The following is a 24689-nucleotide window of genomic DNA, read 5'->3' on the forward strand; positions in this document are numbered from 1 at the left end:
TGTTTATTTAAGGAGTGCAGAGCACTTGGTGCTCTTTGAACCCAAATGCCTTGGGAGTAGGGCTGGGGCTGCCACCACCTTCCTGCTCTGCCACCACCTTCCTGCTCTGCCACCACCTTCCTGGGGCTGCCCTCGGGAGGTACCTGCTCCCAGTGAGGAGCTGAGCTGGGTCATGGGCTCAGGCCCTGCTCTGCTGCACCTCCTCCAAGCCCTCAGCTCTGCTGCCAGAGGCTCTCAGGAGTTTTGTAGATGGCTGGGGAGGCAGATGCTGCTTTTGGGAAGTTCCTGTGTTGGCTTTAGGTCCTCTCAGTGCTGGCTAAAGCAGCTGTGCTGGCAGCACTGGTTTCAGGTCTCTCCCCACAGAGCCCCTGCCCACCCTGCTGCCCTGGGCAAACGCCTGCTTTGGAACACGTGAGCCAAGGGAACACACCAACCAGGACCTGGCTGTGGTGAGGCTGCTGCTCCACACCCGATTTTGACTTTATTTCAAGCAGAAATAAATGCTGAGGATTGCAGAAGGGCAGGCAGGTTCTTCTCGGGGATGGCCCTGGCTCCAGGGGCTGAGGGTGTGGGGCAAAGAGGGGGCACAAAGTGAGTAGGGCAGTCCTCCCTGTGCCTCCAGCATCTCCAGTCCTCCTTCCTGGTGTTTTATTTTTGATCTCAGTTCATCCAATTCTGTTCCCACCTGGATAAGGACAGCAAGGAGAGCTCCCCCCTCCCTCCAGCACACCCCGAGGCAGCAGCCAGGGCACAGAGCAGCCCCTGCCCACCCCTGAGGCTGCTGGCCCCAGGCTGGGGCAGCCCATTCCTGCTCCAGGGCAGCTGGGATGATGTTTGTGATGTTTTTGACAATTGGGATGGTGTTTATCCAAGCAGCTCCTTGGTCTTGGCTGCCAGCAGCTTGTCCATCTCTGCAGCAGCCTCATCTGCCATTTGCTGGATCTGTGGCAAGACAGCACAAACCAGAGCTCTGTGTGAGGAGATGGCACAGCTCAAGGGGAAAGCAGTGACCAAACCCCCTTTGGAACAGAGCCTCAGGTGCCTGGTGATGGCTGGAGCCCTGCCCAGGGTCAGGTCTCCTGGTAACAAGGGATGGACACGGCCAGTGTGCAGAGGGGATGGAAACAGGCAGGAAATGCCTGGAGCACACCGTGGTGTGCACTGGTTCCAGGGGATGAAGGTCTGCTTGTCCCCAAGGCTGACAATGGCCTGTGCTCATAATGAAATGTCTGGGTACAAAAAAGGAATTCCACAGGAGATGTTCCCTCCACCAGTGCACAACACATCTGTGAGTGAGCTCTGGGACAGAGGCTTCCTGCAGGATTTGGTTACAATGGTATGGCCATTTTTCCTGCTTGCACAAACCTTCTGTATATCCATGTTTATTTTTGTGAGCACACACAGAACTGTCCCAGAGCATTTGCAATGTATCTAACTTTAGCTGTTAATAAACAAACAGCTAAGGAGTAATGGCCTGCCTTCAGAGGCATCAATTCAGCAGAACACTTAGGCTTGTGCCTGAGTTTATGCCCAAGTAATTGACTTTAGTGACATCTACTCTTAGGGAATTAGGCATGTGCTTAAGTATTTTCCTGAACTGGAGCCAAAAGCTCAGAACAGAGATAATCTTGCGAGCCTTTTCATTAATAACAACTGGAGCAATGCTCATTAACACATTTGCAGTGGCCAGGTATGGCATGAGTGGTGGTACAGCCATGGTCATGGATTGTTTCACTCTCTAAATTCTGCTGGTTTGTGCAACAATCACTTCTAGTACAAAAGCTTTTGGGGAATTCTTTTTCTGTGTCAGCTTACAACGGCTCATATCCTAAATCTGGCTTTGAGATTGAAGCCCCAAATCTCACAAAGAAAAAGCAGATACAAACATCACTGCCAGCTCCAGAAATTCAGCCCAGGGTTGTTCATTGCCCCACTGGGTTCTCAGTGCTGAGGATTTGTCAGCAAGGGCTGGGACAAACCACTGAGCTGTGGGACACCAAAACAAGGCAGAAGGAAAGGAAAATTACCTGCTTTTCTAGCAGCCAGATGGTATCTTCTGACACTTTGTTCTTGGACTTCTTTACTTGGGTGATGCTTTTGCTTCTCACCTTTCTCAGGGCCTCTTTGGACTTGTTGGTGGCCTGCTTGGCCAGCTTGGCCAGGCTCTCCCTGTGCTCCCTCGTGACCCTGGGAGAGAGGAAAGGAAAAACACCCAAAGGAAAAGCAGTGTCATGTGCAGCACAGCCGGATTTATTTTCTGTGAAGGACTCTGGGTAAATGAGTGATCCTCTCCAACTGGGGCTGCCCTGCTCAGGGACACACAAGAGCTGCTGGGTTTAGATGGAGCTGGCTCTGTGTGCAGGCACAGTCTCAGGGCAGAGGGACTGAACAGCTCAGGACACGTTTTTATTGTGCTTGGGTTCACCTGGGGAAATCTGCCAGCTCTGCACAGCATTCCAAGGAAGCAGTCTTGAACCTAGAGTGGAAAATTTCCAGCTCAGCTCTGAGCTGGGGATCTTGGACTGAATCTTGCTTTATAGTTCTTGCTGCAGTGCCTGAAAGTCATCTTGAAATGCTCAGACTTTCCTTACTTCCTGCTGCCAAAGCATGTGTGGGAAAGAGGAAAAATCCAGCTCCAGGCTTGAAAGATCAAGTGAAAAGTGTCATCCTAAGAAGCACAAAACTGCAAAGCCAGGAAGAAATGTCTGCTCCAGAAACTGGGATTTGCCTCCCTGCAGCTGAAGAGCCTGAATTATGTACCTGGAAGTTAATGAGCTTATCTTTCACCCAATCTGATTCCAGCTCACCATGAGCAGGATTTCCCACCAAGATGATGTGATCACCTGGGGTGACAAGAGGAGGCTGCTGGACGTGGTAAGCCACAGATAACCCAGACCAGGAGAACTTCTAATGAACCCTCCCCCTGATGTGGGGCCAGTTACTGCTGTGGTGTCACAAAAAATGTTCAAATTTCTATCCCAAACTAAAACCTGGTGATGAGGGGCTCTGGGATAAAAGGCTCAGGAGTGGCTGATGTGTCCCCTGAGCTCAGGTCATGCTCCAGCACCTACAGCTAACCACTGTCAAATGCCAGTGCTTAACATTAATATTTTAATTATTTTCATAGCTCTTGGAGTTTCCAGACTGCCTGGAGAAGGAAAAACCCCGGTGCACTCCCTGAGACTCTCTAGCAGGAGAATGCGTGGGGGTGATACTGCAAAATAAACATTTCACAGGAGTATTTAGAATTGGCTGCAGCAGCCTGGGTCACCAAAACCCTGGGGCCAGGACTCTGCACAGAGAGCTCAGGAAACATGGGGTGAGGGTGCCTGGGCTGTGCCCCTCGGTGGGTGTGGGCTATGGGGGGCTCTGGGGGCACAGCTGGACCCTCAGCCCATCCCCACAGCCAGGTCTCTGGCAGCCATCCCCATCTCCCAGTGCCAGAGGGAAGAGGTTTCTCAGAAGCAGTTAGAATTTACAGGAATTCAGGATGGCCAGGAAAGCTGGCAGAGCCAGAGCCAACCCAGCCCTGGCACCCAGGGCACCCCAGGCTGTGGAGGGAGCTGGCCAGGGAATGTCACATGGAATCCCAGAATATCCTGAGCTGGAAGAGCCCAACTCCTGGCCCTCAAAACCCCAGCCAGTGCCTGAGAGTGTTGTCCAAATGCTCCTGGAGCTCTGGCAGCCCTGGGGCTGTGCCCATTCCCTGGGGAGCCTGGGCAGGGCTCCACCACCTCTGGGGAAAGAACCTTCCCCTGAGCTCCAGCCTAACCCACAACATGTGGCTGGAGGATTCTGGTCAGCCTGGCCCCAGTGCCTGACCAGGAGGGAGCAGGGATCTCTCTCTGTGTTCCAGCACTGATTCCTCTGGGATTCTCCCATCCAACCCCCCAGCAGAGCCCTGGCACACCCAGAAACCCTAACAGAGCTCACAAGCACAGCTCTGCCTCAGGGCACCTCCTCAAGCAGCTTTTTGGGGGTAAATGGGGAGTGATTCTGGCTGCTGAGCCTGCAGGAGGGAGCTGGGCTCTCTCCATGCCCTGCTGGGCTCTCTCCATGCCCTGCTGGGTGGAGGGAGCAGCTCAGAGGGGCTGCTCGGGGTGGGAGCCCAGCCTGGCTGTGCCCAGGGTATCGCTGGCCTGCCCGAGGCTGCTGAGCCTTGAAGGAAATGTTTTTGTTTATGCAGCACTGCCAGATTTCCTCTGCTTCTTGGCACGGGGTCACAGCTTTCATGCCTCCCTGTCTGTCTTTATTAACACCAATTTCTTTTTATCACCGCACAGCGCCGGGGAGTTTCTCAGCGGGTTTTATGTTCCAGCCAGACTGTGTGTAAATTCTCAGCAATGCTACCAATAATGCCAGAAACAGAGACTTTTCCAAGCAGATGCTGTTTCTGGTTAAGGAATCCATCAACACGAGCCAGGCCCCAGGTTTCTAAGGACAGTTGTTTTAATCCTGCCCCGAGATCTGGGACTTTTAAGCTGTTCTTAGGTATGTTTGCTTTTCTGTCTAGTAACCATTGCCCCTACCCCCTCCCAAAGCCAAAACCAAGTGTGAAGTGAACTTGGGGAAAGGGGGTCAGATGGGGAATGAGGACAAGCTCCCACCCAGCAGCCCAAGGAGCAGCAGGGTCAGTCCCTGCCATCCCCAGGGACAGCCTTGTCCTGCTGGCCCAGGGCAGGGCCTGCTGAGTGACATCTCAGGGGGTCACATCTTCTTTTCTGAGGAATATCTTTCCTTCTGCCTCCCCCAGCACTGCAGGTCCCACCCCTGAGAGTGGCAGAGCAGACCCTGAGAGGACAACCCAGCTCAACACAGGACATTTCTCTGGGTAAGAGTGATTCCTGTACTTCCAACACCAGGAATTTCCTGTGAAGGAGAGGGATCGGTTAAAGGAAAGCGGGCTAAGCTAAACACTCTGCATTCATAATTGCAGATAAACACGGGCTGCAACATTTATTGCTCAATAAAATGCAGGCAAGAGGCTCCTGATGATGAGCAGGAGCAGCTCACAACAGCTTTGGGGTGTTTTCAAGTGAAATGTTTTGGTCCTTTCTCCCCATAGTAGGTATTGCTTATTTCTTAAAGGGCAAAGGGAAAAAAAAGGCTCACAATGAGTCATTAAACTTTCAAATGAGTCATCTGGCTTTCAGTAAAGCATGTGTAAAAATATTACTGATTTACAAACAATATCCAGTGTAACACAATGGGTCCAAAAAAGATGAATCTAAAAATGAGGCAATACCATAAAAGACACAAGGTCAGGTCAAATTCGGCCAAGAGATCAACCAATACAAATGTTCCCATGGATGGTTTTCTTTACTTTTTTTCCTATTTTTTTTTGTAATTTTTATTTTTAAACCCTCAGAGGCTGCTTTTTATACAAATAAATATTGCCTATGCAGTGCTAGCCACACAAACAGGAGAATGCCTTGGGGAGCAGAGGGATCCTGGCAGGCAGCACAAGTAAACACCAACCACACGAGTGTATTTTTTCTGTTATAACTGCATTGCAAAAACTAAACTGATAGAATAAATACTGAAAAGCAGACTCCATTTTTTAATGCTCTGATGAAACATTCTGGAGCACAGCTGGACCTGCACAAAGCAAAATATGGCACAGCTGACAGGTCAGACTGAGGAGTGGTTATAATAACAGGTAAGGACAATTTGGATTTGGTTTCATTTTTGTTGTGCCTCCCTTCATGAAAGAACCAAAGCCTGCAGAACCAGTATTAATATTGTCTCTTCATTTCTGATTTGCTGCTTATTTTGCACACCTGACATAATCCTGCAATTTCACTGCATCTGTCATACATTCTTTCATGAACTGCTGGAAATGATGCAAAACTTTAAAAAATTGTTATAAGTAAATGAGGGATAGAAACATCTTTGCCCTGCCTTTTTCATTAGGGGGTTTAAAAGGCTGGAACTGTTTGTGTTTTAGGTGAGTGGCTGAAACTCCCAGAGCCCCAGACATGGAGAGCAGCAGGGACTGAAGTGCCAGAGAGGGCAGGTCTGGGGCACAGAACCCTGAACTCAGGAGTGCCCAGCAGGCAGGAAGGGACCAGGAGCTGCAGCCCTGACACAGGAGGGGAACACAGGAGCTTCCCTGGGAAGAGCAGCCTTGTTTTCTCTCTGCAGCATCACAGAAGATAGTGACAGACCTACACATTTGTTTAAAAACACAGGATTTTGTTAAAGCTGGGCATTTGCAGTTTTGGAGTTTCCTCCCCTGCAATTCGTATTCAAGGATGACCCAAGTGCCCATTAACAATCAAACCACCGTGCAGCAGCCCGGGAGCCTCAGCAATTACAAAGATAATGGTGCCCTCCTCCTCCTCTGCCTCCTCTCCTGAGGAATGGGGGAAGGGCAGGGAGCACAGGGAAGGAAAATCAGCAAATAGAATGATAATGTCACTGCCTCTCACCCACAGCCACGGAAAGCTGCAATTAGACTTCTCTGATCAAAATGCTGGGTAAAATTCCACAGAATGTTTAAAGGAGATTTACAGCACACACCAAATACCTGCCTCATCTTTACCAAGAAGTCACCTGCTTGTGCAAGGGGTTTGTGCATGCCCTGTGTGGGAGCTGTTTGTCTTTAGCATGGTGGGAAACCATGCCCAGCCACACATGCCCAGGGTGCTCAGGTGCTCCACAAGGTCTGAGCACCCACAGGAGCTGATGAATTTTCCTTGTGCCAGGCTCTGTGTGTGTCAGCGACTGGAGCTGCTGGGAGATTCCTCATTTCATCTGAGTGCAGCCCCATTCCAGGCAGAGCCAGGATCACTTCTGATCCAAACTGAAACATGGATGCAGCAGCACCTCCTGCCTTGTCCAAGGTCTGTGTTGGATGAGGGAAGTGATGCTCAGCCCTTGCCTGAGTAACCTGTTTTTCCAGCCCCATACTTAATTTTCCATACAGCCACCAGTTACACACTGTGTATTACACAAAAAAGTGAGCAGATTTTTTGCCAAAGCTATACATTTCCTTCCTCTCACTTTCATCAGTTCCTTTTAGTGCTCTCTGCAGCAAGGTGCTACTCTCCCCTAACACCACTGGTTCAACACTGCTGTTCTATGCTGGTGTAATTGCAGGAATTTAGAGCAGGGCAGCACAGAATCAGCCCCTGAATTTAAGCAATAGTTTCAAAAGCTTTTGGCTCTCTCTTTCAAAGTGCTGCAGCCAGCCAGGACCAAGCTTCCTCTGCAGAGGGAAGATGAAAAATAAGACCAATCATCAGATGCCAAGATGTGGTGACAGAGCTCAGACACTCCCAAGAGGTTTCACAAGACCCTTCCAAGGGCTCGGATGTTTTCCTGAACCGAAACTACAGCTCTTTGGAAAGCAGCTGCATGGGGATACACAGCAATCATGCATGTTTGGGCTCTGAAGGGCACTCCCTGCACGATGCAGAGCTGGGGCGTGGACACTCACTTGGGAACTGGCACCCGGATCACCGTCCCGTCCACCTCGGGGTTCAGGTTCATGCCACTCTCCCTTATGGCCTTTGCAGCTGCAGCTGTGCTCTGTGGAACAGATCAAAAGGTAAAGGGAATTAGGAAATAATCATTGCCATATGCCAGAACTCTGTCAATAGCTGGCAATCCATCTCCATGGAACATGGAAACATTTACTTGTGTTACCAGTGGGATCAGGAAGTGCCATTGGTGCAGAGAGCTTTGATCAGAGCCAGTGGGAGCTGCGGCCGCTCGTGCTGGGGTAGGGGGCACAGGAGGAGAGGGGAAGGCAGGCAGCAACAAAAGAAAACTGCTTTGCTTCTTTGAAAGTGTTTGACTGGTTTGAGGCAACGCAGAGTGAAACCGCAATAAATTCCCAAGGCAGGGCCCGACTGTGGCAAAGGAGATGAAAGATTCTGAGCATTTGAACATTCCAGCTGAATGTTTCCCCCTGGCAATCACCCAGTGCCAGTTCTGAAACCCTAACGAACTTAACCACTTCAGCACCGCAAGCTGATCACAGGACACTTCCCAAAACTCCCCCTGCTGTGTTGGGAAGGGGGTGGCAGCTTTGCCTGGTGACTGCAAGGTGATTTCACCCTCATCACAAGGTGAGTGCACCCCTACAGAGTGCCAGGCTTTGGGGTTAAAGCAGAGTTTGGCCAAGAACACCCACAGGGCTCTGCCAGGTCACTTCATTCTTGACTCTGACAAGCCCCAGGAGTTTTTTTCCTGTAGCACTTATTTTCTACCAGGCATGATGCTATTTCTGATATTCTTTGCCATCATTAACTTTAGCTCCAGGCTGCTGCAGTATTTATGTAGCTCAGACTGTATTTATAAAGCTCAGCTTTTGCCAACTGAGGCACAAACTAAAGCTCTGCAGATTTGCTCAGGTCCCTCATGTGTGACCTCACTGAATGCGATGAATGCTCTGCTGGTGCTCTGCAGGACACAACTGCTGTCCCCTGAAACTACAAGGGCAGAGAAAATGCAACCAGAATGACCTCAGCACGTTAGGGATGTCAGTGTGTTATTCCATGGACAGTCTGCAGGAAAGAAATAGTAAAAGCTATGTTGTTTAACATAGATATTGGAGGAGATAGAAGAAGAGGAAAGTAATGAGAGAAGGGAAAATATTGCAATATTGCCTCCTCTTGTAGCCTGTGAAAAAAATAACTGTATTTAAAAACCCAGTGTTGTTAGGTTTTTTAACTCCTGGGAAGACAGACTTTGGCTCTGCAAGTCCTTCTGTATGATTATTTTATTTCTCAGACTCTTCAGGCAATTTTATTTTCTTCTCAGTGTCATGAACTACTGACTATATGCTGTAAATAATGACATCAAGTGATCAGGTCTCTAATGGTTTTAGTCCAATCTATCACAAAACAGGTGTGGGTATAAAGCAACTGTGGTGAGAGAAATGTTCAATGGTCCTTCAGCACAGAAAGCAAATGTAGGCAATGCTATGTAGAGGATATTTAATTTCTCCCATGCCCATTTCTCAGCCTGAGCTCCTGCCTGGATATGGGATAAGCCATGCAGGGACCTCCCTGGCCCTCTCAAGACCTCACTGATGAGGGGCCTCCATTCTTCAGGGCCTTTATACACATGGGATACACTCTAAGAAACACTCAGGCATCAAGGGCCTTGCACTGACCTCCTCTGAGACTTTGCTGACTTAATTAATTGGGGAAAGCCGTTGCAAAATAAATAGAGATAAGGCCTGGCACAGCTCCAGCCCTAGAGCAGGATGAATTGTTAACCTTGAGCTCACTCCTGCTGCCCTGTGCCCGGCGCTGGGACCTGCTGCAGGCACCCCCAGGGTGAGCTGAGCTGAGCTGAGATGGGATTTGGATTTGCTGCCTCATTCAGGGGCAGGCCTAAGGCTCCTGCAGAAAATTAAAGAACTTGTCTCTCACAGAAGATAAACCAGAGCCCCTGATTTGGGCTCTGACCTGCAGGTGCTGCAAGGGAGGAGCTGGCCAAGCTCAGCAGTGCCCAGGTCGAGCTCTGTGACAGCACTGAGCCAGCTCAGTCCCACCAGGGAAGCTGTTCAGAAGGTCACAGGCACCATCACAGCTTCTCTCAAGAACTCTCAGGGCTATCAGCAGCCCTGGTAATACATAAGCAAGTTTCAGAGGTGTCTGATGAAGTCCCCAGCACAAATTCCAACTACATCTCTGGTTCTGTGCATGGCCATGTCCTGACAAGGAACTGAGATGAATACAAGGGGGCTGATAGAGCATTGCAGCCATGAGTGCAGCTCAGGTGAGTGTGTGTGCTCACACTTCTCATGAATGCATGGGAAATGGGCAGGGCTGGAAGGGCACAGTGAATCCAGCAATCTGGTCCATGGTGCTTTGTGCTGTTTTGCGGATCCAACTGCAAAGCAAACCCCTGGAACTGTGGCACCCTTGGATACAGCCCTGGGAGCAAGCCCAGCACTCAGTAACTCTGCTGTGAGCCTGTGTGCTGCAGGTGAGCTGCTCTGGGGGCCACGTGGGGCTGGGGAGCTGCTGTCAGCAGCAAATGCCATTTCTGCTCAGCGTCAGCCCCAGTGACACAGCCCAGCCCCAGCCCTGCCACGTCTGACTGATCCTGTCTAAATGCTCCTTTCCCCAGCATCAACCTGTTTGTTCCTGTGGCAATTACCTCCCCTGCCAACGTGTCCTCACCTCTGGGAAGCTGGCCATGTTCACTGTCAGGAGCTGTGGGGACTTCTGTGAGATCTGCCCCAGCTGGTTCAGCGGAAACTTCCCATCCTTTGTCACCACAGTTATGTGATCCAGGGCCCCTCAAAAGAACCAAACACAGGCAGCCTCAGTGGGACAGAACACTGTGCAGGGATGCTGGACAGAAACGTGTCCACATTGTCCCACTTCCCTTCTGCCATGCGAAATGCAGAGGTTACAAAGGAAAAAATGGTGTTTATTCAGCCCTCAGGTGCTGTTTGTGTTCAGGCATCCCCTGTTTATTCACAAGGTAAATAATTCAAAGCTGCTCTAAAGCACAAAAACATGAAAACAAAACTCTTGTTTGTTTTTGCTACTAGAATAGGAAAACTAAGCAGTATTGTTAAGAATTAAAGGGAAATAGTTATTTTTTTAATTCTTACAACTTAAAGAAAATAAAAATGTTGCTATAAAAATCAAGACAACTATTGTTTTTAACTTAGCAGCACTATCTAAAACCCCTCTATTTTTTTCCAGGCCCCCAGAGGGGTGTTGTACACTGCCCAATTTAAAGTATTCCATTTCTCCCTGAGCTGCTCTTAATCTGCTCTCTATTTTCTGCTGCAAAATGTTAACAGGCCAAAAGGCACATGGGACAGGAGGTACTTTATCAGTGCAATTAAAAAAAATACCTATGGTTAAAATAAATAGTTAAGAGACTGAGCTAGGCTTCCCAGCTCCATTAAAGACAGAAGTGCCCCTGCCAGAGCTGGGGTGGGGAATGATTCAAATCTGGTCATTGTTTAATGTTAAATTTTATCCCTGAAACTTGATACACTTACAAATGCTCTGAGTGTTATAGTAACTGCAGCTTAGGCAAACATTCACATTTCTTCCTAAAACAGAGAATCCATGAAGGAGGCTCCTACAGGTTACTACCCACAAAGATGCACAGCAGAAAAAGAGTTTGTATATGCCAGACACCAGCCCAATGGCAATTTCCAAAAGGATCATTTAATGGCAATTGGATTTTTCCTGCCCTACTGCACCATTAGCTGACAACCTGCTTCTTCATCACATCTGCAAACAGTTCACTTAGACACTTTTGACATCTCCCACTTAAAAAAGCTATTTCCAGGAAGCTATTAACAAAAATGGATCCTTCCTGGTCAAGCTCAGGGTGAAGAAAGCCTCTAGCTGGGATGTCAGGGCTGTAGGAATTGGGTAACTCCAGGAAAAGAAAATTGATTTTGAAAAAACCTGAGCTGTCCATTACTGGGATTTGTATCCTTATTTACAGGCTACAGAGCATCACACAAAGAAGTTACCAACCTGGTGAGGTTCTAACACTGAGATTTCTGCTGAAATCTTCTTTCAGAGCTTCTATGACTGCCTGCATGTCTTCACTGGTTTCCTCCAAATTGATAATATCCTCAACTAGGGCAGCACTGATATTCACTTTGGTTTGACTCTGCCCTTTGCCTTTAGCTGCAGATTACACAAAAGATTAGTTTCTATTTCTGACAAGTTAGTTGGAAAGTAGCAAGAAGATATTAAAGTGAGATTTAGAATCAAATCTAAGACAAAATGAAGTAAAACAAAAGTAACTGTATTTTTAATGAGTAAACAGCTCACCATTTAAGCACAACAGCCAAAATCAATAAATATATTAAAAATGCTTATAAGTGTTGAAAGAGAGGGTGCAAAACCGCGAGAAAAGCTGCGGTTTTTACCTTTTTTGGTAGCCAGCTGCCTGCTGAGCAGCAAGTGCTGGGCACAGCGGCTGCAGCCCCCCGGCAGCGGGAGCGGGGCCGGGCAGCCCCCGGGAGAGCGGGGCAGCCCCCGGGGCACGGCCGGGGCGGAGCGGAGCAGCAGCGGCGGGAGGGGACGGAGACAGCGCAGAGCCAGAGCCATGGCTGGGAGTGCTGTGTGCCCACCTGGAGGGGAGAGACAGGAGAGAGGGGCTGAACCCAACGGAGCCATGGCTGGGAGTGCTGTGTGGGCACCTCGGGGGCTGAACCCGATCTGGGCCAGGGCTCAGGGGTGGCTGCGGGGCAGCTCCGTGATACGGGCAGAGCTCTGGGGATCGGCTGTGCCCACAGGGCAAATGCAGAGGGAAGGGCTCGGTGGGTGCCAGCGGTGTCAGCACGGCCTCTGCACACCTGTCCGGCCTCTGCACATCTGCCCAGATGTGCCCGTGACACAAACCCACGGCTGCCGAGCAGGAGCATGCCCCGGTACCGGCTGCGCGCACACCAGCGGGGCTGAGGCTTCTGCCTCAGAGCTCTGCCAGCCCCATATTCACAGGGGTCGCTCCACCGGGCCGCTCGGCGCTCCGGGCAGTGTCAGCAGCCGCGGAGCTGCGGCAACACACGCGGGACTCGGGCCCCGGGGAACCGGCGGCGGGGAGCGGGGAGCTGCTGCTGGCGGCCACCGGGGAAAGCGGCGCTCCCTGCACCGGGAACACCCGGTCCCGGTCCCGACCCCCGGTCCCGGTCCCGGTCCCGCGCAGGTGCGCACAGGCCCCGCCCCTCTGCCCCACCCATCCAGCCCCACCCATCCAGACCCCGCCCCACCATGCCCCGCCCACCCCGGCCCCGCCCTGGCTCTGGCCCCGCCCTGGCCCCAGTGCTGCCGCTGGTCCGGACGGCCCGGCCCGCTCGCCCCGGTGCCCCGTGGAAAGCCGCGCTGAGGAGCGGGGATCGGCGCCCGTGATCGGGAATCGGAGCCCGGGACCGGGGCCCGGGGGCGGCCAAGGGGAGGGGAAGGGAGGCGGGGAGGGCGGGCGCCATCGCCTCGCTCACCGTAGCGCGGCCCTGCGCGGCCCGGTAGCGTCATCGGCCGCGCCGCAGCGTGACGTCACCGAGCGGCGCCAAGAGCGGGGCGAGGCCTGCGCGGGGACGGGGCGGCCGCGGCCCCGGCACGGAGCGGGCCCATGGAGCCGGGCCGGCAGGCGCTGCCGCTGGAGAACGCCTCCATCCTGTCCGAGGGCGCGCTGCAGGACGGGCACCGCCTCTGGATCGGCAACCTGGACCCCAAGATCACCGAGTGAGTGACCGACCGCGGAACCCCCCCCGGCACCGCCCCCGCGGCGGCACCGCCCCGGACGGGGCCATGTTCCCGCAGCGGCACCGAACGCTCCGGGCGGTGCCGCCTCGTCCCTCCCCGGAGCGGCAGCCCCTGGGGCCAGCCCCAGCACTGCCCGGCCTCCGGTGCCAGCCGCTCCCCGGGTGCTGGGGGTGCCCCGGGCCCAGCGGGGCCGGTCGGGGCCGCACTCCCGGCTCGGAGTCGGGGTCGCGGTCGGGGTCGCACTCCCGGCTCTGCTCTGCCCCGGGGCCAGGGGAGCAGCCCGTGCCTGCCGGGCGCTGCTGCGGGCAGGAATCGCTCCAGCCCGGGTGTGTCCGAGCGCCGGGTGTTCTCCCGCACTCAGAGGCTGCAGTCAGCACCCCCTGAAGCACCGCTGAGCTGGGGCTGAAAACATCCCTGTGCTCCGAACTGGGGAAATGTAGAATATCAGGCTGGAGCTTTCAAGTGGTAAAGCAAGGCACAGCCCTGGGAGCGGTACCCAGAGAGGTTGGGGTCTGGAGGAATGGAGGTGCCAGGGCAGAGCTGACAGGCTCTGTGTCAAACAGCAGCTCTGCTTTGGTATTTTTTGCTGGGCGTGGGTTCAGAGGAGAGTGGCTGCAGCAGTGGGTGGGGAGGAGGTGGGAGTGGTGGGGCTGGCTGCTGTGGTAAATGCATGAATCAAACATGTGTGTGAGCATTTTGTGTTTTCTCCAGGCTATGGATAATTATCTCCTGTGCAAGCACAACATTTGAACAGCTAAATTGTCAAGGGAATATGATGTGCTGTCCAATGTTTGGATAGGGTGCTGTGAAATAACTAGGTTGTTATAAAAAGGAAAGCAAACCAAAACAATTTGGGCTTTACACACCCACAACAAACAAGCATTTTTGATTAACTATTGTGTGTGCCTCTCGTGGAATACTTTTTCTTCCTGGTTCTTTTTGTGTGTGTGCAGGTGCTGGGGTTTATTCTGAGCGTGGTTCATCTGAGCAGAGCAGCTCCCTAATAGCCTCTAAATGGAATCATTAATGCTCTGTGATTTCAGCCATTCAGCTTTGGGAGGTTTCTGCATTAATTACCACTCCTCTCCCACAGCTCTGTCCCTGTGGTTTGTCCACATTCACTGACCACGTGGAATTAGATACAGGAATTCCTGAGTGTTGTTTGCTGGCTCCTCAGGGATTCAGGGGCTGGGTGAGGGCAGAGTGCAGGGTGTGGGTGCATTGGATCCTCAGTGCTGTTAAAGACCCTGTCAGGGTAGGGTGTTTCTTTTAGTCTTGGCCAGATAAGTTATATGTTTACATGGCAAAATTTACTGTTTTCGTCACTTGGATGAAGTGAGTTTGGTGGTTTCTCAAACCTAGAGTGCTTCCATGCTCCTAAATGTTCAAAGTTTGCCCAGTGATGAGTGACAGTGCTTGCTGCTTATTTCAGGCTTTATAATTCCGTGTCTTGCTTTTTGTTTTGCTTTAAAGTGGCTCTTCTCTCCTGCAAATGATGTTGTGTCTCCATTTCTTTATGAATAAAAGAAGAGGAAGCTCCTTTTAGCACATTGTCAGTGTAAAGAAAGTGTGTGGTCAGTAAATTTCTATAAATCATCTTGACCCTTGTTCTCCCATGCTAAAGGCTTACATCTCTAGTTCTAGTTGCTCCTCTGAATTATTCCTGTTGAGGTTACTACTCACATGACTAAATCAAACTCCTGAAAATGAAATGTTTCTGCATTTGCTGCTTTTATCTTTTTTTTAAAGAGCTGCCTTTGTTATTTCTGTGTTGGATTTGTTTAAGGCAGAGTAAAGTTGATTGAGTTGTTGGCAGAGTTAATAAGTGGTTGTGACATTCTTGAGCAGAAATGAGATCAGAAAGTCTTGAATCAATCCAAGACTTCCATTTAAAGAGCAAACTGGAGCTGCAGTCAAGTGCTGGGGCGTTAATAGGTAACGTACACTTTGGAGCATGAGCTGCAGGAGCAGCATTTATAAATGTAGGGCTGCCCACAAATTCCAGCCTGGGAGCTGGAGCTTTTGGGAGGTTGTTGCACACACCGAGTGACTGTGGCTCAGCTGGGGCTGCTGACATGCCCTGGGTGCTGGGTTATGGTGCCTCTTCAGCCTGGCATGCCTCCCTGCTGCTGCTGGTTGTGGTGACTCCTTTTATCAGCGCCCTCAAAGCATTGCCTGCCTGTGGAGCAGGTGCTGTTGGGAGTCTCCTCAGTGTTTTCAGCAGCTGGAAGAGTTCAGCTGGCACCAGGGGACCTCACAGCTGCTTGTGACAGAGGATGGTGTCTCCAGGCACTCTGGGACCGTGAGATCCCTGCCATGGGGTCTGCACGAGGATGGCAGCAGGTGGTTCCTCGTGGTTTGGTGTCAGCACCACTGTTTGTGCCACAGCAGGGCAGGTCATGTGCTGTGGTCAGCTCTCATCACCCCTCGGTGCTCCCACCCCGTGGGGCAAAGCCACACAGCTCATTTCTGTATCCCTAGAATTGCCTCCTGTGCCCATTCCTGTCCAAAATCGTCCTGACACTGTGCAGCTCTTTGGCCAGGCAGAGATTTCATTTTCAGCTCTCTGCTCATATGATCTGGTTTCCCGTGGCCTTTCAATGCCCATTCATTTTGCACGGGGATGAAGTAGGGGTGTTGACCTTCCTCAGCCGCTGTGCTGCTTGTCGAGGATCCCATCTCGACGAGTGTCACCTAGAAAACAATGTGTGCACAAGCCGTTGTCACAGCCCCCCGCTGGCAGCTCCCAGTGGGGCAGGATTCCTGCAGTAATGGTTTCTGCATGTGGCCCGGCCGCGCGGCTCCTTGGGACAGCATTGTTCAGAGGAAGCCTTGCCTGCGTCTGAATAGCGCTGGGGGTGCCAGGAGGAAGAGAGGAGGAAAGGGAAACGGGGCAGCTGCAGGTTTGTCTCCAGCCACATCAGATGACGGGAAGTGGGGATGGAGCTTGGCCGCGGATCCGCGCTGGGGCCGCGGCCGTGCCAGCGCTTCTGACCCACCTTGTTGCCATAGTAAAGCTTTTGGCATCTTCTCTTCTCGCCTTTTTTTTTTTTTTTTTAATTATTATTCTTTTATTAATAAGGCTTCAGGTTTTCCATGACAGTCTTCTTCTTCCGTACCTCTTGGCCTGAAGAGGTCAAGTTGCCAAGTTACTGTTAGTGCCCTCAGTATTTTAACTACTTGTCAAGTTACTCTTAATGCCCTCAGTATTTTAACAATAACAAACCATAATCTCAGCCTAAAACATGAATTATAGAGGATTTCTGAGCTGCTCCACGCAGAGGAGGTGACCTGCAGTTGTAAAATTGCAGGCATGGTTGGAAAAAGGGTTCTAAACAAAATAGATGACATAAGTAACTTCTAGGCTGTTGATGAAAATTGTTTTAAAGGAGCAACTATCACCTCACTGCTAAGAAGGTATTATTTGCATGCAGATGCTCTCAGGGGAAAAAAAACACCCCCAAAAAGTTCTTTTTGCCAAGGCAGCTGCAGGGTTTTTAGTGCAGAACTCAGGGAGAATTCTCCTTACCTTTCCCCTGTCTCTGTAATGGCCAGAAAGGGAGCAGAATCCTGGTGTAAGGGCTTTATTTCCATACTGCTGAAATTCCGAGGGCTTTTGGAGCAGTATGTTTGCAGAAACAAACCTGAGGTGGGTTTACATATCTCGGAGGCTCTGGAAGTCCAGCATGTGGAGTTTTTTATACATCACATCTCCAAAGTCAGTGTTTTCACTTGTACATCTGTGTCTGCTGTTTGGAAGTGTGAGATGCTGAAATTTGGCTACTGTGTAATCAGCTCCTTTTCTTTGCCCTGCCCTTTCCAGTTGCCCTTGCTTTCAGAGCAGTGTGGGGGCTCATAGGTGTTGCAAAGGATGTAGGAAGCCTTCCATAATCAATGACAATGTGTGTGCTCCCCTGGGGGTAACTTGGCCCTCCTGCACTGCTCCTCTGTACACACGCTGCACCTTCACCTCTTTAAAAGTGCACATCCTGAATGTCCTCTGTGACCCATCCTGTGGGATGACTCACATTCCTGGAACTTTCTTGCCTGGCTTCTGAAGCTTAACAAAGGGCTAAGGCTCTTTTCAGACATCCTATCAGGCTTTATTAGGAAAAATGTTGTCTGCCCTTCCCATCTGGACAGTGCCTGGTGCACTTGGCTGCCTTGGGCCACTGCTGGCCATTCATGTTCTGGACAGGGGAGGTTCATCTTGTGCCTGGTGCTATCCTGGTAGGCTCTGAGCACTGAGTGTTACCTCAAACACTGAAAATTGGGGTTAGACTGTGTGGCTTGCTAACAACCACTCTACAGCTGCCTGGGAGATGAGTCCTTACTAAGACACCCTTATTAAACAAATAATTCTTAAATGTCAGGGATGGGGTGAGGCAGTGAAGGAGCAATGAGTGTCACTTTTCTCCTAGGTCAGGCAGTGTTGTTAAACACTTCAATCCCAGGGAGCCAAAAAAAGCTGCAGAGAGCTCTCAGGATTAGATGTGGCCTGTACAGCATATGTGCTCCTTGTTTTAAGTTGCTCAGTGCACCAGATACTAAGCAGACAGATTACTCTGGCTTTCCCCAGTTTTATTGGAAACAGCACACTCCCCACTGGATGGCAGGAAGATAATTGGCTGAAAAAGTGTCTGACTCCCATGAACATGTCACTGAAAAGCTGTTTGAGCCAGAAGCACTGGCAGATTTAGGCTGGATCATACTGAGGGCTGGCTGGTGCCTTTTTTGTTGGGGCCTGCTGGCAATTCCTGGTTGCAGGTTGTTCTAGTTATTCTTCTGTCTTCCTGCATCCCCATCTTTTCCAGGGGAAAAGGTGTCTGTGTGCCCTGGGTGTCCTTGCCAGGGCACTGGCAATGGTTGGCACAGGGCAGGGTGGGTTTGTTCTGGGACAGGGAGGGCAGCAGGAGGAGCAGGGTCTGAGGGATGCAGGTGCTGTGGGCTCAGAGTGCTTGAGCTGGGACAGGGGTAAAGGGGATGGAGCTTCAGGAGGTCACATCAGGGCTAGAAGGGGGAGACAGGAGGGTTATACTTAAAGTAGGAGTGATTTAGTGAGGCAGGAGGTAAAGCCCTCCCAACCCCTTAGGAGCCATTGCATAATTGTCCAAAAGGCAGCTATTAATAGATCTCTGTGCCCTTCAGCTGGCACTGCTGGGAGGGAACTTTGTGCCTTGGGGCTTTGGAAAGTCACTGGTAGTGCTGCTCAGAGCTATGGATGCTGGTGCTGCACAGGACAGCCACCTCTGCAGGGACTTGGGAATGTGTGTGTGACACATCTGAGTGTGAATTCTGTGTGTGTATCAGGGGTTCCTCTGTATGTGCTCACTGTCAGTGGGATCAAACATGTCATAAATGTTTTCTCTTCCCTTCAGATACCACCTCCTCAAACTGCTTCAGAAGTTTGGCAAAGTGAAGCAATTTGACTTTCTCTTCCACAAGTCTGGTGCTCTGGAAGGGCAGCCCAGGGGTTACTGTTTTGTCAACTTTGAAACCAAACAGGTAAGTTGCTTTTTATTTAAACTTCTGATAAAAGTGACTGACTTCTCTCCCATTTTTTTAAAATGATATTCAAAGCTACAACAGGAAAGGTTAAATTCAGTACTTTGCCTACACAAACCCACAGATTCTAACAGCTCTGTTCTGTCACAGCCACTTTGTGACTGCTCCTGGAAGGAGCAATAGTGACTTTCTATCTCCTCTGCTGTCTTCTCCTGAATCCTGCTTTTTAGTGCTAACCAGAAAGGGCCAGTTCTTTGGTCCATTTTATAGAATGATGGATGATAAGGATCAGAAGAGCCCTAACACTGTGCATCTAGAAAGTAATTCACGGCAAGGCAGATAAAGTCTGGTTAATGGGAGTCTTTCAAAGTGTCCCTGCATTGGGGTACAGTGGGATAAACTTTGTGCTGTCAGTGAGCTGTACTTACAGTAGGCTGAATAACAAAGAGCAAAGGGCTCTTTGCATGTGAGTGGGTTTTGACTAGAGGCTTGGTGTGTTTATGGAGCTGTCTTCCTGTGCAGGAAGCAGAGAAGGCGATCCAGTGTCTCAATGGGAAGCTGGCCCTTTCCAAGAAGCTGGTGGTGCGGTGGGCACACGCGCAGGTCAAGGTAAGCTGGCTGCTGCAAGGAATTGCTTCTGGTTTGCAAAGCTGAAAAGCTTTAATAATAAAGCCTTCTTATCAAGGCAGTCCTGGCCTGGCAGAATAATTTCAGTCTGTTCTAGGAAATAACTGGGGGAGCTGATGTTTACAGCTTCTGCTGTCTAGCCAAGCTGTGCTGGATTAGCTGTGAGTGAGGACAGGCCCTTTAACCTGGCTTCTTTGGGAGGGGGTTTCTGCTCAGAGCAGTGTGAACAGATTACTTCTCTAAATGCCCATGTTTCAACTTTTCCCCATCTTAGTGAGTAATTGGCTGGAAGTTTGAATCCTTCCCTTTGTGGTTTTTTTGCATAGGAGAGGTATGGAAATTCCCAATTACCGGTTGCTGTGTTACTTGGTTCCACTTCTGAAAGCACTTATGTGGCAGCAGCTCTAATTAGTTTTGACTTTAAAGTAACATACTCTGCATCTAAGCTAAATATCCTTTTATTCCTTGCTCCGTCACATAAACAATCAAGTTTTTAAGATTGACTTAGGCAGTTCCTTCTGGAACATCCTTATTTTCATTTTTTAAAATTTTTCTCTTGTTTCCCCTACAGTTATTTGCTATCTTGTATTTGATAAAGCAATTTATTTTTTATAACTTTCTTTGCAGATAGATTTTGGGAGAGGCAGAGAGGAGATGCCTGTTGCTATTTTCCTTTGGGTAGTTTTCTTTTAGTTGATTATTCTCCCAGCAGGTTTCTGCTTTGTCTTATTGAGTACATTAGTGCATCTGTTTCAGATGCTTAAAAACCAAAGCAGGTATCTTCATTAAAGAGACCACATTGTTTTAGTTACTGACTTCAAGGGCTCTTGTCAGCACATCCCAGCTTGTGCAGATCCAGTCTCCATTTTCTGTGTCTGTGGAGCTGCTGGAGTGCCACGTGCTCTGGGATGCCTGAGGAATGACCAGGCCAGCAAGGAGTCTGAGCTGGAGGAGTGAATGTCTGCCCAGCTGCTCCTGGGGCTGGGGAGGAACATGCATAAATAATCACTCACTTCACATGGCATTTTCCAATCCCTGCATGGAAAGACTTAACAGCACAAAACTTTGGCTCATTGTAGCAGTAGTTGTTTTAGACAGGACCAGCACGGTGCTGAGCAGCTCTGGGATGAGTGGCCAAGGCTCAGCAGACGCTGTCGGTTTGAGCAGCTCTGCTGAAAAACAAACCTGACTCTGTGCCAAGCGAAATAAGGAAGCAGAACACTGCAAATAGTTCAGGAGGCCTGTTGCCCACAGAGATGACAGACTCACAAGCTGCTTCTGCAGAAAGGAGGGGGTTCCTAACTGATTTTTTCTTCTTTTTTTTTCATCTTTTCTCCCAGGACTGCCCAGTTCTGTGCAGTTGTGTGCTTGGGTTGCCTTCTGGCTCTGCACATAAAGAGCACAGCAAGCAGTGCAGTAGTTACCTTCAAGTTTACCATCTATGCTTCCTGCCTTACGTAGAGGGGAACAAGAAGTGACAGGATAAGGTTTAAGGATCCACACTACAATGCACAGAACTGTTCAGTATCTAGTCTGCATTCCATGTTGGTACTAACCAAATACTGTGGTTGGGATTTGTTTCAGTGTTTGGCCACCAGAATCTTTCCTAGCAGAAGCTCCACAAAACCTGAGGCAATATTAATCCAGCTTTAAAGTCCATCTGTGGGAATGTTTCTTTGTTCCTAATTGCAGCTGACTCAGTCCTTGGTCTCTTGCTTGCAGAGATATGATCACAATAAAAATGAGAAGATCCTTCCAATCAGTCTGGAGCCATCTTCCAGCACGGAGCCACCCCAGTCCAACCTAAGGTAGGAAATGGGTTGGGTGGGAGGTGACCCTGCTGTGGGACTGGCAGGGGATCAACTTCTTCCATTTCAGTAAGATTTAGGGTTGTTGGCATTGTTTGTGTTAAAAACGTAGCACAGCAAAAAAGCTGTTTTTGAAAGGGCAGGGCCTGTGAAGTCACTCACTTGATGTGGGACACTTCACACTGGAAGTTTATTTTCTAACGTGCAAAGACAGTGGGTAGTAGGAAGGGCATGAGGTGAGATGAGGAATTGGGAATGCATAGCACTCCAGCTCCTTTGGCCAGAATCTCTGCACTTCATGTGAATTGGGTTTTTACTGGACTAATTTGGTTCAGCAAAATGCTTATGAGCAAGAAGTTCCTCAATAGTGGCAGAAGATTAAAACAAAATCACAGGTAGTACTTCACATCAAGCTAATTTTTTTTTTTTTTTGCCAGTGGTTTTTTGCCTGTGGGTGTTGTCTGTGGGATGTGGTTAAATTCTCCAACCACTGCATTTACCTGAAGCACATAGCTGCTTTGCTAATTCACAGTGTGTTTGTGTGGTTTTCCTCTGTGTTCTGTCAGTGGAGCCCTGTGAGGAACCAGTACCAGATTAATGCACTTGCCCAGAGATAAAGTGAGCTTGTAATTCAGAAGTAACAGGCTAGGAAGGGAAGAGCAGAGGGGTTTGAGTCATGCAGATTGTTAACTTTGTGCATCAGTGGCACAAAGGGGTTGTTCTGGTGAGGATGGATGGTGCAAGAAGCCACACTGGGGCAGGGAACATTCCTCCCCGTCCATAGCCAGTGGAGGATAGTGAATAACAAAAGTCCTAGGAATTTGGGGTGTAACCTAGGATAGCTTCTCCCTTTGGGATAAACCCTGCTAATGCTGAAATAATGTTTCTTCCTGACCTAATTAGAATCTGGGGTTTTCCCATCCCGAGCGGGCTGTAGCTGGGAGGAAGTCTGGCTTTCATTTCTGTGCTGTTCCCAGCAGCCTGCTCCGAGCTCTGCTCTGCTGCACATGCTCACAGCTCCTGACATGACATCATGTCACATGAAGGAGGAAGCCTTGCCGTGCTCTTGTCTCACTCAGTGTCCTCAAGAAAGCACTGAAGGGGTGCAGGGGCCGTTGTTTTGGGGGGCTGAGGTGTCTCTGGAGGAGCAAACCCACACAGAGGTTGAAATGCAGCAGTGTGGGCTCTGAGCTGTGCATTCCTGCCTGGCTGTGGATGCAGCAGTGGGGGCTGCCTGGCCCCTCCTTGTGCAGGGAGGATTCTCATGTCAGCAGAATCTCTGCATTTCTGTAGTTGGGTTTCATGCTAAGATCAAGCTCAATTTCCCTTCTGCTCTTTCTCTTTCCAGTGTCAGTGCAAAGATAAAGGCCATTGAAGCCAAGCTGAAAATGATGGCAGAAAATCCAGACGCAGAATATCCTGCAGCACCTGTTTATTCTTACTTCAAACCACCAGATAAGAAAAGGACTACTCCTTACTCCAGAGCTGCCTGGAAATCCAGAAGATGATGCTTGTGAATGGATGATGGTAGCAAGAAACACTGCTTTGTATACCTGGAGTCCTCCAATGCTTTTGTACTTTTGTAGAGTGGGAAGGACAGTGCCACCTGAGCAGGGCACGGCCAGCACAGCCCTCTGCACACCTGAGGGTCTGCACGTTCTGCCTGTGCAGCTCACAGCTGAAGGCTGTTCAGAGAAATAGGTTCCCTTCAAAGCCTCTGATGAACACACAGGCAACCTCTCGTTAGCGTGCATTCATTAGCCAGATTAGGAACAGTAACCAGCGTTGGGAGTAAAGCACATCCAAAAATACTCCATTTAACTGATTACTTTTTAAAGTATTTTTGAACAAAATGTATTCCAATTCATGTTTTAATGGAAGGGGAAGCACTTGGTTTTGATTAACATGCTGTAGTTATAATGGAAAAACTTTTTCATCTCAATAAAACTCATTTTAAATAGATCTTGCAACACCTTTAGTAACTGTGCATGCAATATTTTATATGCACCAAGGCTAATTGATTTTGCATTTTGATTTGCACACTCCACAATGTTACTTTATGACATGGTAATGACACAGCACAGGTATTTTCAGTGTCATTTAGGCTGTAGGTGTGTGCTGCCTGTAGGAATTAGTGTATTTACACATCACTGAGGTCTGTGCTGTGCCCTGAACTTTGGCATTTGTGTGCAGTGATCCCTGATGGTGGCAGCTCCTTGTGATCCAGGTGTGGCAGTGTGGGAGTAACTGCAGCCTCTGAGACATCTGCAAGCCATGAACTCGGTGTTTGGCCCCTGTCCTGCCCAGCTTTGGTTTCTACGGGCTGGTACAGGTGGTATGAGGTGGCAGCAGGGTTTGTGGGGAACTGGGACTGCCCCAGGGGCCAAATCCACAGATCTGATGGAAGGCATTGCTCTGAACCATCTGAGCTGCAACACATTTTCCCCCTAAATATCTGCAAAACAGAAATATGAGGGAAAAACATTTTCTGGCAGCATTTTCTCCTTTGTGCACACAGTGCTGTGACTGCATGTGCCAGGAGGATGTCAGAGAGCTCACGTGCTTGGGTCCAGGTGACACTGGTCTGATTTTCCCTCCCCAGCCCTGTCAGACCTCATCGGTCACTCTTGAGCTGCTCCCCCGAGCTGGTTAATGGTGGTCTCAGACAATTTGGAGAGAGCCCCAGTTATTGCAGGCAGGAGTTGCTCAGTGGCACAGCCCAGGGAGGTCTGTGTTCCTGCAGCAGCAGCACACCTCCCTGCAGGCAGAGCTGGCTCCTGCTGCCCAGCCCAGCACCTGGAGTGGAGCCGTGTCTGTCTGTGCCGAGGATTGTTGAAAGCCTCAATTGTTCTGAAGTAGGTCTCGTGCTGTTAATGTTTGTTTCCTAGTTTTTGGGTACCTGAGTAGAGGGAAAAGTAGTGTTCTTGGGAGTTTGAACCCCTCTGAATGTGAGTGACACCCGTTTGCATTCCTGTGTGAACAGCCTGTGTTTGTTCCTGCGTGCTCTAACGTTTGTAGCTTTCCGGGTCTGTATCTGCATTGTTTAAAACACCTCTGAACTCTGTTCCCATTAGGAAGATACCTGAAGATACCTGGCTTCAACTGGGTGTGTGGCTGTGCTCCCCTCAGAAACATCCTTTGATATTTATTTGTATTTAAATACAATTTGTTGAAATTCTTACAGCTCTAAATAAACATTTAAAATGCATGTTTTCCTCCAGGAAAGCTGAGGGTGGCAAGCAGGAAGTGAGTGAGGGTGGTAAATGCTTGGCATCAGCCGAAAGTCCACTGACAGAACCCGGGTACAATAGCATCAGTCTTTTTTTTTTTAATTATTTCTGTGCCCTGCCGTGGTCGCTAACAGAAGTGCCTTGTGTGTCTGGCCAGGCTCAGACCTGGGGGAGCTTTATTGCAGGTCGGTGCTTGTGCTGGTCACTGCTGCTGCTGCCTGCACTCCCCAGGGCCCAGAGCTCCTCACCCTGGAGCTGGGAGGAGGGAAATGCTCAGAAATGTTTTTTTTTTCATGAGCATCAACCCTGGG

General features: G+C 49.9%; 2 protein-coding genes across 2 annotated transcripts; one reads left to right on the plus strand and one right to left on the minus strand.

Moving 5' to 3' along the window:
* Nucleotides 1-445: 445 nt before the first annotated feature.
* On the minus strand, nucleotides 446-12974 carry MRRF (mitochondrial ribosome recycling factor). Its single transcript, XM_058818121.1, has 7 exons — nucleotides 12944-12974; nucleotides 11873-12076; nucleotides 11472-11627; nucleotides 10143-10261; nucleotides 7442-7533; nucleotides 2028-2187; nucleotides 446-942 (listed from the first exon to the last, which is right to left on the minus strand). Exons 2-7 carry the CDS (start codon nucleotides 12051-12053, stop codon nucleotides 865-867), a joined length of 786 nt encoding a protein of 261 aa, XP_058674104.1. The 5' UTR covers nucleotides 12054-12076; nucleotides 12944-12974; the 3' UTR covers nucleotides 446-864.
* RBM18 (RNA binding motif protein 18) lies at nucleotides 12940-23108 on the plus strand. Its single transcript, XM_058818122.1, has 5 exons — nucleotides 12940-13187; nucleotides 18587-18713; nucleotides 19236-19322; nucleotides 21063-21148; nucleotides 22497-23108. The coding sequence occupies exons 1-5, from the start codon at nucleotides 13075-13077 to the stop codon at nucleotides 22654-22656; spliced, it is 573 nt and encodes a 190-aa protein (XP_058674105.1). The 5' UTR covers nucleotides 12940-13074; the 3' UTR covers nucleotides 22657-23108.
* The last annotated feature ends 1581 nt before the right edge of the window (nucleotides 23109-24689 follow it).

Source organism: Ammospiza caudacuta, chromosome 21, assembly GCF_027887145.1.
Source record: "Ammospiza caudacuta isolate bAmmCau1 chromosome 21, bAmmCau1.pri, whole genome shotgun sequence".
Lineage (NCBI taxonomy): Eukaryota > Metazoa > Chordata > Aves > Passeriformes > Passerellidae > Ammospiza > Ammospiza caudacuta.

What these genes read in the sequence shown, in the direction of transcription:
- RBM18 (XM_058818122.1), top strand. Translation starts at nt 13,075, where the DNA reads ATGGAGCCGGGCCGGCAGGCGCTGCCGCTGGAGAACGCCTCCATCCTG. An exon ending in CTGGACCCCAAGATCACCGA is followed by an intron (nt 13,188 to 18,586) that starts GTGAGTGACCGA and finishes TCTTCCCTTCAG; the next exon opens with ATACCACCTCCTCAAACTGC. An exon ending in CCACCCCAGTCCAACCTAAG is followed by an intron (nt 21,149 to 22,496) that starts GTAGGAAATGGG and finishes TTCTCTTTCCAG; the next exon opens with TGTCAGTGCAAAGATAAAGG.
- MRRF (XM_058818121.1), bottom strand. Translation starts at nt 12,053, where the DNA reads ATGGCTCTGGCTCTGCGCTGTCTCCGTCCCCTCCCGCCGCTGCTGCTC. An exon ending in ACATGGCCAGCTTCCCAGAG is followed by an intron (nt 7,534 to 10,142) that starts GTGAGGACACGT and finishes TCTGTTCCACAG; the next exon opens with AGCACAGCTGCAGCTGCAAA. An exon ending in ATCCGGGTGCCAGTTCCCAA is followed by an intron (nt 2,188 to 7,441) that starts GTGAGTGTCCAC and finishes CCTCTCTCCCAG; the next exon opens with GGTCACGAGGGAGCACAGGG.